This window comes from Hypanus sabinus, chromosome 18 (assembly GCF_030144855.1).
Source record: "Hypanus sabinus isolate sHypSab1 chromosome 18, sHypSab1.hap1, whole genome shotgun sequence".
Classification (NCBI taxonomy): domain Eukaryota; kingdom Metazoa; phylum Chordata; class Chondrichthyes; order Myliobatiformes; family Dasyatidae; genus Hypanus; species Hypanus sabinus.
Window position 1 is genome coordinate 65,379,822 of NC_082723.1, and position 16,775 is coordinate 65,396,596.

The 16,775-nt window shown below is 44.2% G+C and overlaps 1 protein-coding gene across 6 annotated transcripts in view; it reads left to right on the plus strand.

The window, feature by feature from the left end:
- LOC132407702 (membrane-associated phosphatidylinositol transfer protein 2) overlaps window positions 1-16,609 on the plus strand; it is a 317,765-nt gene extending 301,156 nt beyond the window's left edge. For 4 of the 6 annotated variants that reach the window (XM_059994571.1, XM_059994565.1, XM_059994567.1 and 1 more), the window contains 4 exons: window positions 173-322; window positions 3,279-3,462; window positions 4,319-4,447; window positions 9,952-16,609. In XM_059994571.1, coding sequence (XP_059850554.1) covers window positions 173-322; window positions 3,279-3,462; window positions 4,319-4,447; window positions 9,952-10,275 — 787 coding nt within the window. In that variant the 3' untranslated portion in view covers window positions 10,276-16,609. The remainder of the gene's footprint in view (window positions 1-172; window positions 323-3,278; window positions 3,463-4,318; window positions 4,448-9,951) is intronic. The other 2 variants (XM_059994568.1, XM_059994569.1) reach the window with 2 other exon arrangements.
- The last annotated feature ends 166 nt before the right edge of the window (window positions 16,610-16,775 follow it).

A 16,775-nucleotide genomic window follows, 5' to 3' on the forward strand; every position in this document is an offset into this window, starting at 1 on the left:
TTATTTATCTTAATCTGTCTGTCCTTCCGCTGACTCCCACTTCCTCCCACAAATGTTGTCATCTGTTCGAACACCAGGAATTTGAACAATTACTTTATAAGTAATAATTCTATTTAAAAATTGACGTATACTATTCCTATCTGTGAAGGGGATTCCTGTGATTTTTTTCTAGGGGGGACCACACGTCTGGAGACAGCTACATAACAGTGCTGCCGAAGGGGACGGAATGTGTGGTGTTCAGCATCGACGGGTCGTTCGCAGCCAGTGTTTCCATCATGGGTAGCGACCCGAAGGTCAGAGCTGGAGCCGTTGATGTTGTGAGGTAACAAATCACAGTACTGTGTTGAACTGTGTCTAGGCTGGACAATTCCCCACACATTTGTGCATGAGAACAGAGCTTAGACAGTGACATTGCAGCTTCTCAGTGAGAAATATTCTTGGCCCAGGCAAAGCACATCTCTCGAGGAAAAAGCAAGAGGTGCCATGTTCCACTGTTCTGTCCTATCAGATTCCTCCTTCTTCAGCCCTATACCTTTCCCACCTATCACCTCCCAGCTTCTTATTTCATCCATCTTGGTCTCACCTATCACTTCAAAATCAAAATCAGGTTTAATATCACTGGCATATGTCATGAAATGTGTTCTGAGGCAGCAGTACATTGCAATGTTTAATAATAAAAAAACTATAAATTATATTTTAAAATATATGTATATATAGATGGAGAGATAAATAAGTAGTGCAAAGAGAAAGCAAAAATATTGTGAAGTAATGTATATGGATTCTTGTAATTTCATGGTGAAGGGGAAGAAGCTGTTCATTAAATTTTTGAGTGTGTGTCATCAGGCTCTTGCACCTCCTGCACTGATGGTAGCAATGAGAACAAGGCACGACCTGGGTGGTGGGGGTCCTTGTGATAGATGCCACCTTTTAAAGATGTCCTCAGCGCAGGGGAGGTTAGTGCCCATGGTGGAAATGACCAGCCTGTACTCTTCCCTCTCCCACCCCAACAATGTTATTCTGCCCTCTACCCCCTTCTTTTCCAGTTCTGATGAAGTGTCTCGGCCCAAAACGTCAACTGTTTATTCATTTCCATAGATGCTGCCTGACCTGCTGAGTTCCTCCAGCATTTGTGTGTGTTGCTCTGGACTTCCAGCATCTGCAGAATCTCTTCGTTTTTATGACAATCTATAGTTGCTCGGCCTTTATGATAGAACCTTGTCTTTTCCTTCCTCATCCATTTAGTTACGTCGTGGATTTCAAGAGCTGTCTTCATATCCGCAGTGGAACTGCAAGTGCAGCCTCTGTCTCACTGTACTCAGCACCAGTGTTCAGTGCTCACCTCTGGTGCTGTCTGTGCAGAGTTTGCATGTTCCCTCTGTGTGTTTCTCCTGGGGTCCTGGTGTCCTCCCACAATTTAAAGACATTCCGGTTGGTAGGTCAATTGGTCATTGTACATTGTCCTGTGATAGGGCTAGGGTTAAATGGTTGTGTTGCCAGGTGGTGCAGCTTGCTAGCTTATAAAGGCCTATTCCACACTGTTATTTCTAAATAAATAAATCCTTCCCCTCAAAACTCACTTTCCTGCCATGGACTAATACCATCAAGTAATACCATCCATGGACCCCAGGTTGGGAACCCCTACCCAAAGTTGCCTTGTTTTTGATGCCCTAACTTGGGACAAAGTTTCTGAATCTCTACTCTGATAATCTTACACCCCTCCATCAGGTCAGCCTGAGCCTCCCTCACCCCCGGGAAAACAGCCCAACCAGTCTAATCTTTCTATCCTTCAGAAGATCATTGGCAGGTCAGCTTTTCTGAACATTGCTTCCTAAACTGTGGATTTCAGTACCCTAAACTATAAGGGACACTTTCCAAAGTTCAAAGTACATTTATTATCAAAGTATATATGCTTCATACAACCTTGAATTTCTTTTATTTCTGTTTATTTTTTTTAATTTTATTTTCATGTTTGCACATTATCCCATTGTAAATTGCAGAACTACATCATCTGTATAATAAGTGCTATATAAATAAGTTATTATTTATATTACAATTGCCTTCTAATTGTAGATTTTACTAATGTAGATCTGAACATTCTCCACCATCTGTGCTGTAACCTGCGTTCAGATCATTGAGAGTTCTGGGGAGTTTTTTTAAAATTTAGAGCAGAACTGAAAATGTCAGCTTGCACAGACAGTTTAATAAAGTTTCAGTAACCTATGTGTATTCATAGTAACTTCCGAGTGTCACGAAAGAAACTTGCAGAGCAAGGCTGTGTAAGTACTGAGTGTTGGTTCAACATCAAGATTCAAGATTGTTTTATGCAGGGGTTCCCAACCTTTTTTATGCCATGGACCCCTGCCGTCAACTGAGGGGTCCGTGGATCGCAAGTCGGGAACCCCTTGTTTAATGTCATTTCCAGTACCTAAATGTAAAAGAGAACAAAATAATTGTTACTCTGGATCCAATGCAGCATAAAAAACCCCACAATAAATCTAACTACATCATCATCTTCACCGTTATGTGCCTTAGGACGTGGGCAATTGTGGTCTCATCTGTGAGCACGGTTGTTCTTGGCAAATCCTTCTACAGAAGTGGGTTGCCATTGTCTTCTTCTGGGCAGTGTCTTTACAAGATGGGTGACCCCAACCATTATCAATACTCTTCAGAGATTGTCTGCCTTGTGTCAGTGGTTGTATAACCAGGACCTGTGATACACACCGGCTGCTCAAAAGACCATCCACCACCTGCTCCCATGGCTTCATGTGACCCTGATCGGGAGCTAAGCAGGTGCTACACTTTGCCCCAGGGTGACCTGTAGGCTAGCGGAAGGAAGGAGCACCTTACACCTCCTTTAGTAGAGACATAACTCCACCCCAGCACCCATTAAATACATAAGATAAATACCTTCAGACACATAGATTGCTTGTATGTCTATTGAAGTGACACTAGGCACAGGAGTGTCTATGCATAAGGTGACTGGCAGAAAATGATAACATGGTGGTTGGGGGTGTGGAGGAGTGGGTTAGTGGGTGGAGCTGTTCATCAGACTGGAGATGTTTGTGTCAGGAGCTCCACCACCGTATTGCAACAAGTAATGCCGCAGTTTGTCACAGAACACAGTCAGCCATGCATCGCTTGCACCAAAGCATCAGTGCAGGAGGGAACAAAGTGAACTCCTCACGTGCCATTACAAACTTCATCCTTGGTCAGATTAGTGATCCGTGACTGTGTTGAGACCTACAGAACCCCTGCTAATTAGCTCTTATCTCCCGCAGGCACTGGCAGGATCTCGGATACTTCATCGTGTATGTGACAGGGCGACCGGACATGCAGAAGCAGAGGGTGGTGGCCTGGCTGGCTCAGCACAACTTCCCACACGGGATCGTCTCGTTCTGTGATGGACTCGTTCACGATCCTCTCAGGCACAAAGCCAACTTCCTCCGCAGCCTCGTTCACGATGTAGGCATTTCACATTTTATCTGTGCTCTTACCTCCGAATCAGAATCAAAGTCAGGTTTAATTTCTGCGGCATATGTCATGAAATCTCATGTCTTTGTGGTTGCATAAAAATAGAGAGAAAAAACTGAAAAACTGTATGAATATATATATTAAATAGTTAAGTAGGTAGCACAAAAATAGAAATAAAAAGTAGTAAGGTAATGTTTATGGTTTCAGTGTCCATTCAGAAATTGGATGGCAGAGGGGAAGAAGCTGTTCCTGAATCGTGAGTGTGTGTCTTCAGGCTCCTGTACCTCCTTCCTGATGGTAGCATTGGGAAGAAAGCCTGTCATGGGTGATAGGGGTCCTTAATGATGGATGCCACGTTTTTGCGGTGTTGCTCATTGAAGTTGGCCTGGGTAGTAAGGAGGCTGGTGCCCATGGTGGAGCTGACTAAGTTTACAAATCTCTGCAGCTTATTTTGACCCTGTGCAGTAGCCCCCCCCCCCCCCCACCGCACAATACCAGTCGGTGATGCAGCAGTTAAATTGCTCTCCATAGTACATCTGTAGAAATTTGCTGATATTTCTGGTGGCATACCAAATCTCCTCAAACCCCTGGTGAAATATAGCTGCTGTCACACCCTCTTTGTAGCTGCAACGATACGTTGGGCCCAAGTCAGACCCACAGGGATATTGACACCCAGGAACTTGAAATTACTCACTCTGTCCACTTCTGATCCCTCCACAAGGACTCAGCAAGTCTGATTGACCATGCCAGTTACAGTATATGCTTCACTGGTCTGTCTTTGGGTAAATGTTTTACCCCTCGCTCGCTAACAGTGCCTGCACTAATGTAGTTCCGCATCTCCTTGCAGGTGTCAGTGAAGGTCCACGCAGCCTATGGATCTACGAAGGATATTTCAGTTTATGCCTCCCTGGGCTTATCACCTTCTCAGATCTACATTGTGGGCCGCCCAGCTAAGAAATATCAGAATCAGTGCCAGGTACGAGCTGCTTACGTCGATACCAATCCCAGAATGGTCTCGGGGCACAAGCCCAGGTGAAGCCTTGTGGTGATTCAGTAACCGTGAACTCAGGGACCGCACAGAACTGAGTCTGGCGCTGATCTCCTGGGTTTTCCTGCATGTGGCCTGTGCCCTCTACTCCCTTGCTGTCCAACTGCAGTTACTATACCCGCCTCCACCACCTCTACCAAAAGCTGGTTCTATTCTTTGTGTAAAAAAGAATGATCTCCTCAGGTTCCTATTCAGTCTTCCCTCTCTCACCATAAACACGTTCCCTCGAGTTCTTGATTCCCAGTCCTGGGGAGAGGGCTGTTTGCATTCACTCTGGCTTGGTTTTAGAAACATAGAAAGCCCACCGCACAGCTGTGCCGAACATGTCCTCACCTTAGAAATTACCTGGAGTTACCCATAGCCCTTTAATTTTCTAAGCTCCATGTAATTATCCAGGAGTCTCTTAAAAGACCCTACTGTGTCCGCCTCCACCACTGTTGCCAGCAGCCCATTCCACGCACTCACCACTCTGCATAAAAATACTCTCCCCTGATATCTCCTCTGTACCTCCTTCCAAGCACCTTAAATCTATGCCCTCTTGTGATAGCCATTTCAGCCCTGGGAAAAAGCCTCTGACTATCCACACGATCAATGCCTCTCATCATCTTATACATCTCTATCAGCTCCTCTCTCATCTTCCGTCGCTCCAAGGAGAAAAGGCCGAGTTCACTCAACCTATTCTCATAAGGCATGCTCCCCAATCCAGGCAACATCCTTGTAAATCTCTTTTGCAACCTTTCTATGGTTTCCACATCCTTCCTGCAGTGAGGCGACCAGAACTGAGTATAGTACTCTAAGTGGGGTCTGACCAGGGCCTTATATAGCTGCAACATTACCTCTCAGCTCTTAAACTCATTCCCACGATTGATGAAGGCCAATGTACTGTCTTCCTTCTTAACCACAGAGTCAACCTGCGCAGCAGCTGTGAGTGTCCTATGGACTCAGACCCCAGGATCCCTCTGATCCTCCACACTGCCAAGAGTCTTACCATTAATACTATATTCTACCATCATATTTGACCTCCCGAAATGAACTACTTCACACTTATCTGGGTTGAACTCCATCTGCCACTTCTCAGCCTAGTTTTGCATCCTATCAATGTCCCGCTGTAACCTCTGACAGCCCTCCACACTATCCACAACACCTCCAACCTTTGTGTCATCAGCAAATTTACTAACCCATCCCTCCACTTCCTCATCCAGGTCATTTATAAAAATCACTAAGAGTAGGGGTCCCAGAACAGATCCCTGAGGCACACCACTGGTCACTGACCTCCATGCAGAATATGACCCGTCTACAACCACTCTTTGCATCTGTGGGCAAGCTGGTTCTGGATCCACAAAGCAATATCACCTTGAATCCCATGCGTCCTTACATTCTCAATAAATCCTTGCATGATGTACCTTATCAAATGTCTTGCTGAAATCCATACACACTGCATCTACTGCTCTATATTCATCAATATGCCTAGTTATATCCTCAAAAAATTCAGTCAGGCACATAAGGTATGCCCTGCCTTTGACAAAGCCATGCTGACTATTCCTAATCATATTATACCTCTCCAAATGTTTATAAATCCTGCCTCTCAGGATCTTCTCCATCTACTGAAGTAGGACTCACTGGTCTATAATTTCCTGGGCTATCTCTACTCCCTTTCTTGAATAAGGGAATGACATCAGCAACTCTCTGATTCTCCAGAACCTCTCCCAACCCCACTGATGATGGAAAGATCATCACCAGAGGCTCAGCAATCTCCTTCCTCTCTTCTCTAGGGTACATCTCATCCAGTCCCGGTGACTTATCCAACTCGATGCTTTCCAAAAGCTCCAGCACATCCTCTTTCTTAATACCCACGTGCTCAAGCTTTTCAGTCTGCTGTAAGTCATCCCTACAATCGCCAAGATCCTTTTCTGTAGTGAATACCTCTGCTATCTCCTCCAGTTCCATACACACTTTTCCACACCTCTGTGGATAACACCTCAGTCCTTCAAATCCTGGCGGCATCCTTGTAAATTGTCCTGCACACTTTCGAGTTTAACAATGGTTGCTGTCATTTTGTGGGTGTTTCAGATAGGTTCTCAGCCTTCCATTCTGGGAAACTGTCTCAGTATCCACAGGAGGTCACGTCAAAGGCTGCAGTGGCTTGGTTTCTTTGAACTGAATATACTGAAAGTCTAAAATAAAGACAAGACCATTAGTCATAGGAGCAGAATAAGGCCATTCAGCCTATCAGGTCTGTTCTTCTGTTCTATCATGGCTGATTATATCCTCCCCGTAACCTTTACAGTTAATTATGAGGGGGGGGGGGGTATATAGAGTTGATGTGGATAAGCTTTTTCCATTGAGAGTAAGGGAGATTCAAACAAGAGGACATGAGTTGAGAATTAAGGGGCAAAAGTTTAGGGGTAACACGAGGGGGAACTTCTTTACTCAGGGGGTGGTAGCTGTGTGGAATGAGCTTCAGGTAGAAGTGTAGAGGCAGGTTTGATATTGTCATTTTTAAAAAATTGGATAGGTAAATGGACAGGAAAGGAATGGAGGGATATGGGCTGAGTGCAGGTCGGTGGGACTAGGTGAGAGTAAGCGTTTGGCACGGACTAGGAGGACTGAGATGGTCTGTTTCCGTGCTGTAACTGTTAAATGGTTATAGTTAATCAAGAATCTGTCAACATCTGCTTTAAATATTCTCAATGATTTGACATCCACAGCTGTCTGTGGCAATGAATTTCACAGACTCAGGCTTAACAAATTCCTCCTCATCTCTGTTCTAAATTGACATCCCTCTATTCTGAGGATGTGCCCTCTGGTCCTAGACTCCCCCATTATAGGAACTATCCTCTCCATGTCCATTCTATCAAGCATTTTCAATATTTGATCGGTCTCAGTGAGAGTCCCCTCCTTATTCTTCCAAACTCCAGCGAGTACAGGTCCAGAGCCATCAAACATTCCTCATACATTAACCCTTTAATTCCCAGAATCATTCTTGTGAACCTTCTCTGGAACTTCTCCAATGCCATCATATCTTTTCTTAGATGAGGGCCTAAAGACTCACTATACTCCAAGTGCAGTCTGCCCACTTGCCTTATAAAGTCTCAGCATTGTTTCCTTACTCTTACATTCTGGTCCTCTCAAAACGAATGCTAACTTCGCAATTGCCTCCCTTACCACAGACTCAACTTGCAAGTAAACCTTTGGGGAATCCTGCACCTTTGCACCTCAGGTTTTTAAATTGTCTCTGCACTTAGAAAATAATTTACTCTTTTATTCCTTCTACCAAAGTTCATGACCATACACTTCCTGGCACTGTATTCCATCTGCCACTCTTTTGCCCACTCTCCCAATCCTTGCAGACTCCTTGCTCCTCACCATGACCTACCCCTCAACTTATCTTCATATTGTCCACAAGCTTGGCCACAAAGCCATCAATTCTGTCAAGCAAATGATTCACGTGCAACGTACAAAGAGGCAGTGCCAACACCAACTCCTGTGGAACGCCACTAGTCCTTGGTTGCCAATCGGAAAAGGCTCCCTTTTTTGCCATTCTCTATCTCCTGCCAATCAACCAAGACTCTATCCATGCTAGTATCTTTCCCATAATATCATGGGCTCTTGTCTTGCTAAGCAGCCTCATGCGCAGCACCTTGTCAAAGGCCTTCTGAAAAAAACTAAATACACAACATTAACCATTCTTCTTTGTCAATCCTTCTTATTTCCTCAAAGAATTCCAACAGATTCATCAGGAAAGATTTCCCCTTAAAGAAACCATGCTGACTTTAGCCTATTTTATCATGTGCCTCCAAGTACCCTGAGACCTCATCCTTATCAATCAACTCCAATGTCTTCCCAACCACAGAGGTCAGACTAATTGGCCTGTAATTTCCTCTCTCCCTTCTTGAAGAGTGGAGTAACATTTGCAATTTTCCATTCCTCTGGAAACATGCCAGAATGAACTGATTGTTGAAAGATCATTACCAATGCCTCCACAATCTCCTCAGCACCACTTTCAGAACCCTGGGGTGCTGACCTTCTGGTCCAGGTGGCTTATTTACCTTGAGACCTTTCAGTTTCTTAAGAACCTTCTCCCTAGTAACAGTAAATGCTGGAAGTTCTCAGCAGGGCAGGTGGCATCAGAGGGGAATTCAGAATTCACAGAACTCATTTTTCTTTGACCTGAATGTTGTCTTTGTTTCTCTCCTCACAAGTGCAGACTGTCATCTCAGTATTTCTAGCACCTGGTTTGATTTGAATACTATTTAATACTACTTGTGGTATCTTTCATTGTTCCCCCGATTCTCCTGGACCAGAGATGTGGTGACCAAAGACGGGAATGAATGGGTACATGCATGAGGAGTGTTTGAAGGCTCTGGGCCTGCACTTGAAGAGTGAGGGAGATCTCATTGAAACCTATTGAATGTTGAAGGGCCTAGGCAGAGTGGATGTGGACAGGATTTTTTCTATGGTTGGGAGTCAAGGACCAGAGGGCACAGCCTCAGGATGGTGGGACATTCCTTTAGATCAGAGATTAAGAGAACTATTTTTAGTCAGAAAGTGGTGAATCTGTGGAATTCTTTGCCACAACAGTTGTGGAGGCCAGGTAATTGGTTTTATTTAAAGCAAAGGTTGACAGATTCTTCATTAGTAAAGTTGTCAAAGATTATGGGGTGAAGGCAGGAGATTGGGGTTGAGAGGGAAATGGATCAGCCATGGTGAAATGGCGGAGTAGACTTGATGGGCTGAATGGCCTCATTTTGTCCCTGTGTCTCATGGCCCTATGTACCTCCAGCTTTAGGAAACTCTCAGGACATAGAAAGTGCTCTGAGCAAGTGGGAGAAAGGGAAAGAGGTGACAGATAGAATTTAGTGTAGGGAAGTGTATTATCATGGATTTTGGTAGAAGGAATAAAGTGTGGACTATGTTCTAAACAGGAAGAAAATTAAAAAAATTAGAGGTGAAAAGGCACTTGGAGTCTCGTTGAGGATTCTCTGAACATTAATTTGCAGGTTGAGTCGGTGCTGAGGAAGACAAATATACATTGATTTCAAGAGGACTAGAATGTAAGAGCAAGGATGTGATGCTGAGGCTTTACAGGGCACTGTCAGACTGCACTTGGAGTATTGTGAGCAGTTTCAGACCCCTTAACTATGAAAAGATGTTCTGACATTGGTGACAGTCTGGAGGAGGATTGCGAGAATGATCCCAGGAACAAAAGGGTTAATATATGAAGAGTGTTTAATGGTTCTGAGCCTGTACTCGTCATATGAGCTTAATGATCTAATTCTGCACTTCAGTCTTATGGTGAAATGTAAATTTTGTTTGTGAAGTTATTCACTTTGTTTGGAAGTGTGATTTCTGGGCCCTGGCTGTTTAATAGGCACTGAATTAGTTTAAGACTTGGTCAAGTATGTGTCGTTGATAATTTTATGCTGTTCTAGTTTCTGACAGATGGATATGCGGCACATTTAGCCCAGCTGGAATATAACCAGCGATCCCGTCCTGCCAAAAGCAATTCCCGAATGGTGCTGCGGAAAGGTAGTTTTGGTTTGGCTGCACAGCCGGACTTCCTGCGGAAAAGGAATCAGTTACTGCGTACGATCTCCGGCCAGCAGACGACGTCCACCTCCTCGAAGCCAGAGCGGACACAGAGCCAATCTGAAGGTGAGCGCGACCGAGACAAGGAGCGTGGTCACAGGAGCATGAGCATCACGGCAGGCTGCTGGGGCCGCACAGGCACCTCCAAACTGGAATCTGGGGTTTAATGAAGACACGGGGTGGCGAGGGGGCAAGAGTTGGCATCGGCTACAGAGCTGGGGCGGGGGTTGGGTTAAAGCCGCAAAGGAGGAACGTGCTGGGGTTGTAACGTGCAGGTGAATGGTACCATGGTGCTAACCACGTGATACAGAAGACATGAACTCGTATTGTTTGTGAACTTTGAGCCTTAACAATTCAGTGTTGCATTTGTAGGACACTAGCTCAAGTTACCCTTTGTTATAGAGATGTAGTCCGAACTTTTAGAACCTGCAATCTTTTCTATTGGAATTTTGTCAAATTTAAATATAGAGACCCAGTCCTCCCGTCACTGTCACTGGTGTTGTTAAAGGTACACATACTTCTCAAAAATGTCTGGAAATCCAGCAGGAAACCCACACAGACAAAAACTGTTAATTTTCAACACACATAAAATGCTGAAAGATCTCAGCAGGCAGTGTCTATGGAAAAGGGTCAACGATCGATGTTGCGGGCCGAGACCCTTTGTTAAGTCTGGAAAGAAAGAGAAATCAGAGTAAGGAGGGGAGGAACAACACTTTATATTCCATCTGGGTGGCCTCCAACCTGATGGCATGAACATTCTGGTAATTGCCCCCCTCCTCCACCATTCCCCATTCCTGTTTCCATCTCTCATCTTATCACCTCCCTCCGGTGCTCCTCCCCCTTTCCTTTCTCCCATGATCTTTTGTCCTCTCCTATCAGATTCCCCCTTCTCCAGCCTTTTATCTCAACTTCCCAGCTCTTCAGCCCTCCTCCTCTCCTGGTTTCACCTTGTATTTCTTCCTCCTCTTCCCCACCTCTCCCCTTCCTCTCCAGTGCTGATGAAGGGTCTTGGCCAGGAACGTCAACTGTTTATTCATTTCCATAGATACCGCCTGACCTGCTGACTTCCTCCAGCATGTTGTGTTTTTGTTCCAGCAGCTGCAGATTTCCTCATGTTTGCTTTAATGTTCGTTTAGTTTGGTTCTTGTAGCTTAACGCTGAGAATGCTTCTTTCACAAAGTAATCCTCTCCATAAACAAAATTAAGTATCTGAAATCAGCCCAGTACAAAGATAAACGTTAAAAGAACTAGGTTCCTCGACTCCCTAGTAATTAGAATAATGCCAACGGAATGGACTACTTTTGCTGACTAAAAGGGTAAAGAGAAACTTGAGGTTGTATGCAATGCAATAAATAAAATTAAAAGCTGATTATTTCAGAGATGGACCGTTTCAGTAAATCATGTCCTGCAAAGCAAGATGGAGGAAAAGTGCACTGAAAGAAAAGGCATTGGGCTTGAAGTTAAACTGGTTGGTTCGGGGCTTAAAAAGGACTTAGACCCAAGTAATTTCCTACTGAATGGAGATACTAAACTGCCAACACTTTAAGTAGCTTTCTTTTACAGATGGTACGGTTGCCTTCGTAAAATAAGACTTTTGTACCACAGAAGAACCGTATTTAACTCCTTCCCCTGAGACCGGTCAGCGGACTAGTTTTATTGTAGGGCTGACGGGAGGAAGCTATTCGGATATTTGCCTAGCTAAAACTGGTGCTTCATTTTGTACAGAGCCAAGCGAATCCCACTGCAGGCAATGAAGACAGTTTCTCATCAAAATGTAAAGGTGGCTTGTCATACCAAGTGCTTCCATTGGTACAAGGGGGTCTGATTGTTGATTCGTCCAGTCATCGCGATTCAGTTCACAGATTCCCCATTTGTATTATAGGGTTTGGGAAAGATCATTCAAACAAAATTGCGTAATTCACAGTCATGCAATTTGAAGAAAGGGATTGAGATGAATATTCCTTGACCATGTTTCTCAGTGCTGGGTGTAAAATGACAGTGGATGCATCTATTATAACAATGTTCATTCTGTTTTAAAGCGTCATTGGTATCCTTGCACCCTCTCTCTCCCCAGACACACCAGGCCTGCCTGATTCCAAGTCTCTGCTCGTTTGAAAGTGCTGTCAGCAAACTTGTCAGGGGAGAGCAGAGCTTTAGGTGAAAACTGTGCCCTTATGTTTTGTCACTGCAAATAATAAAACTGATCAGAAATAATTGGGAAGATGTGTAGCTCAGGTGGTCCATGGTTGAGTTGCGTTGTTTTCCCGTCGTGGCAATATACTGGCAAATATTTCGTCACCGTGTGAGGAAACATCATCAATGTGGTGTGCCCTCCAAATGCTTGGCCTTTTCAGTCATTCTCCCCGTGCCTGTTTGGGTTCTGTCCACGAGCTCCAGTTTGCTCCTACAGGCCGAAGACCTAGCACAGTAGGTTAATTGGTTCGGACTAGGATTACTGGGCAGCACAGCTCAAAGACCCTCCTCCATGTGGTGTCAATAAATAAATAATGTATAGGCTTGAGGTCCACGTGTTTATAGAATTGTTTGCAGCAAACCACACTTCTGTGAATGCTCTTGCATCCCAAGTGTTCAGCCCTTCAAGTTGAATCCTAATCTGAACCAATTAACCTACCATGGTGAGAGCAAACCGGAGTACCCAGGAGGAAACCCAGACGATCAAGGGAAGAACATTCATCCCCTTAACAGGCAGTGGCAGGAATTGAACCCGAGTGGGTTGTGCGTACCACTATGTTACCGTGCTGCCCCAACACAGGCAAAGTTATGAGCCGATGCGGGCAAAATTCCAGACCACAACACACAAAATTTGCCACACAGCCGAACAGGGACCATATTTCCTCTCCACATCACAAGAGTTTTCTGAAGTGACGCCCAACCAGCTGATTGAGAAGTATATAAAGACCAAGCATTCAGAGGACACACCACAACCTGGTGATGTCTCCTCACACGGTGACAAACATTCACAATTAAATTGCCAAACTCAGAGGAAAATTCAACCCAACCATAAAACTAACTGAAAGATAAAACATGGAGCTGGGAGATAACCTGTGAGCACCTCACTAAAGTGGGAAAAAAACGAAGTAGGCATATTTATCCCGGTCTCCTTGTGATTACTTTAGTTTTGTGTTTTGGAGTTACAAATAAACGTAATGTCCCCAGTTATACTGAAACCCTGAATGGTTTTCATTGGCTGTAACAGCACGTGAACCCTTTTAGCTAAAATGGAATAATCTCACTTTAATTACAGTTCGTCCAAAATACTAGTGACGCTGGAAATCTGAGACAAAAACAGGAAAAGTCGGAGACGGTTAATTGGGCCAGGTAGTGATTGACGAGAGAGAGAAAGATGTCGAATTCGTATTTCAGGCAATTAAAACTTCTTGTTGAGTTTCTCTCGCCATGGAAACCGTATGACCTGAGGAGTATTTGACACCTTCTGGTTTAATTTCAAAATAGCGTTTATTGTGTTCCCTTTCACTGAAAGAGGTCTGTTTGTTCACAAGGTAGTTCAATCAGAATGACTGCATTAAGAAAAAATAGATTTAAGATCCAACAATCTAACATTGAATTTGGTAAGAAAAGTCAATAATGCATCTGCTCTGCGGAAGGAGATTGGAAATATTCTGTAATAAAAATTGTTTGTAGATAGTGTAAAGCTAATAATAATTGTAAATGCAGATCTAAATAAGGGGAGAGATATTTATTTGTGTAGATAAACTGCAGATGGCAAAACCTTCAGATTTATTAATATTTAAAATATAAAGTTTTGCTTTGACTGGTTTAGATTATTGTACGGACCAAGAATAATGTAACTGTTCACTGCACACGTGCAATATACCACTGTTCATTGTCAGTAATCATGGCATCGACAATCAAGGTCGTGGTGTGCTGGAATCGATGTGACTTTTTGGTGAGCTCAGCCATGAAGTTTTTGCCCCTGCCCGTCAGCCACCTTCCTGTAGCCATATTCACCTTACTGTGCAGAAAAATCCAAGGTAGTGGTGTTAACTTCCCCTCCTCCTGCCCCTTCACCAATGCCACTTACACTACTTAGGAAAGTGATTCCCCCCTTGCCAGATGTGGTATGTGTCCTGGTGTCACCTGAACACAGACAAGCGTGAGCAGTTTCACTGGGATTCAGGCACACTCACTGAATCAACATCATCAGAGATCCAGGATAGTCAGTACTGTGAGCATACTCAACAAACAGGCAACACCTGCTAGTTCTCAGCCAAATATAGTGAACATTTTTAATACAATTCACTGAATTAATTCCAAGTCATTGAAGTTTTCCCCCTTGTTATGTTTACAGACGACAGAAGGTAACTTGGCATTTGCTGGAGTTAACCATTCTGCCTGCACCTTGGCTTGATCTAGTGATTCTCGGTAACGATACAGAATGTTGCCAATATTCGCTCTGTATGACTGTAAAAGCCAGCAGCTGTTCCGCCTGTGAGCTCAATAGTAAAGACGTCTGTCCCCAGGCAGTCCACAGCAGGTTTAGGGTTCCTCCTGACAACTCACCAAAGGGTCTCGTGTAAATCCAGCCACTCCCATCACACTGGAACACAGGGTTGTCTTGCTCGTTTATGGTCAGACAGCTTCTGCATTGAAGTATTCTCCATTCTTCCCTGTGCCAACAGCACAGGAATATTGATAACTTTGACAATAATTTTTTTATTCAGAAGTGTTTGTTATATTTTATTTATAGAAATATTACATATGGAATTGTTAAATATTGCAAATGGCAAACGTGTACAATTTGCTAGACTTGTTAATCAAGGCACACCTCAAATGAATTAAATACTGTATTAGATTTAACATACTGCCCCCAGTTCTCTAATCCTTAAGAGTTTTAGTTCACTCTGTGTGTAGAGATGTTCTGAGAGCTGTTCAGGTGTGTGTAACACTGCCACTGCGCGTTGTACAGACTGCGACTACTGCTTGTTATTGTACCATTGTTATTATTGCCAAGCTGTGCATTGTGCATACTTGTACGTTAAATGGATTAAACAAAAATGGGACAGAATTACTTTCCGTTGTCATTTATTCATACTTCAGATCCTGGTACAAATTAAAATCATTATCACATTCTCTGTAATGGTCAGCCATGCTTTGAACACTGAGGTTAACTAATGACGGGGTTCCAAACATCACCTTCCTCCAGTGCCAGTCCCAATATTTTTTATTTTATTTTGATATACAGCGCGGAACAAGCCATGCCGCCCAGTCATGGGAAACTTCTGCACTCAGTGGGTGGTGAGAGTGTGGAACGAGCTGCCAGCACGAGCTCGATTTGGATAGGTACCTGGATAGCAGGCGTTTGGAGGGCAGTGGTCTGGGTGCAGGGACCAGGTAGTTGAAATGGTTTGGCACCGACTAGATGGGCAGAAGGGCCTGTTTCTGTGCTGGACTTGTCTATGACAATTTACAATGACCAGTTCACTTACCAACCAGTATGTCTTTGGACTGTGGGAGGAGCATACTGAGGAAATTCACGCACCCACAGGAAGGACATAGAAACTGCCTTTGAGGATGATGGAATTGAACTCTGAACTCCTGAGCTAAGAGCATCACGCTAACCGCTACATTACTGTGGCAGTTTATAACAATAATTCTTTTTAAAAAGGCAGATACTGGAAACCTGAAATTAACAGAAAATGCTGGGAGTATCAGTACCTGTGGGGAGAGAATCTTAAAGCTAAAGAGCTTTTATCAGAGTGACAGACGGACCATGGGAATATCTGTAATGATTGTGAGTGGTGAGTGGTGTTCATCCATTCCTGTCCTCTCTCCCACCCCAGAGACGAAGTGCAGCCTGAGCCTTGGATGCCGACCAGCCCATTCTGAGCATCCTCAGTCAGTCTGATCGTTTGGGCCTCATTGACTGCTCCATTCAGCATCTTAGGATGAGTTCTCCTCAGAACGGCTGGAGCCACAGCCTTCTGCTCTCTGAGACGGGCTTTTTTCACCACACCCCACTCAAAAGGACAAGTAGTTCCACAGGGGAACAATGGCTCCTGATGTACCACACATCAATCTCATTCTGTGCCATGAGTTTTTCCACTTACCCTAACTGGTTTTAGGTGGGAGGTAGGTACTGACCAGAAACTGGAGGCATTGGGCATTTCACATAAAATCCAATGAGCAGGGAATCTTTCACATGATGGCACCGCTGCTGACCGTGTGACCTAGCCTCTCTGTGTGAATGATGTGAATTGGGTCTGACGTGATCTCATCAACTACCTCCACACGGAAGAGTGTGACCAACTCAATCTCTCATCTCAGAATAGAGGGACATCCCTTAAGAATAAAGATGAGGAGGAATTTTTTTAGCCAGTGGGTGGTGAAACTGTGGATTTCATTGCCACAGTTGGCTATGGAAGCCAAGTTATTGAGTACATTTAAAAGCAAAGTTGCTAGGCTCTTGATTAGTCAGGGCATCAAAGGTTATGGGGAGAAGGCAGGAGAATGGGGTTGAGAGGGTTAATAAATCAGCCATGATGGAATGGTGGAGCAGACATGATGGACCTAATACTCTCCTCCATCTTTTGATCTCTTCCCTCACCTGCAGTAAGCAGGAAAATTGGAGATCTCCCTGCTAGGTATTTGAATATAATTGTCCCATGTTATCAGGGTGTCAGAACTG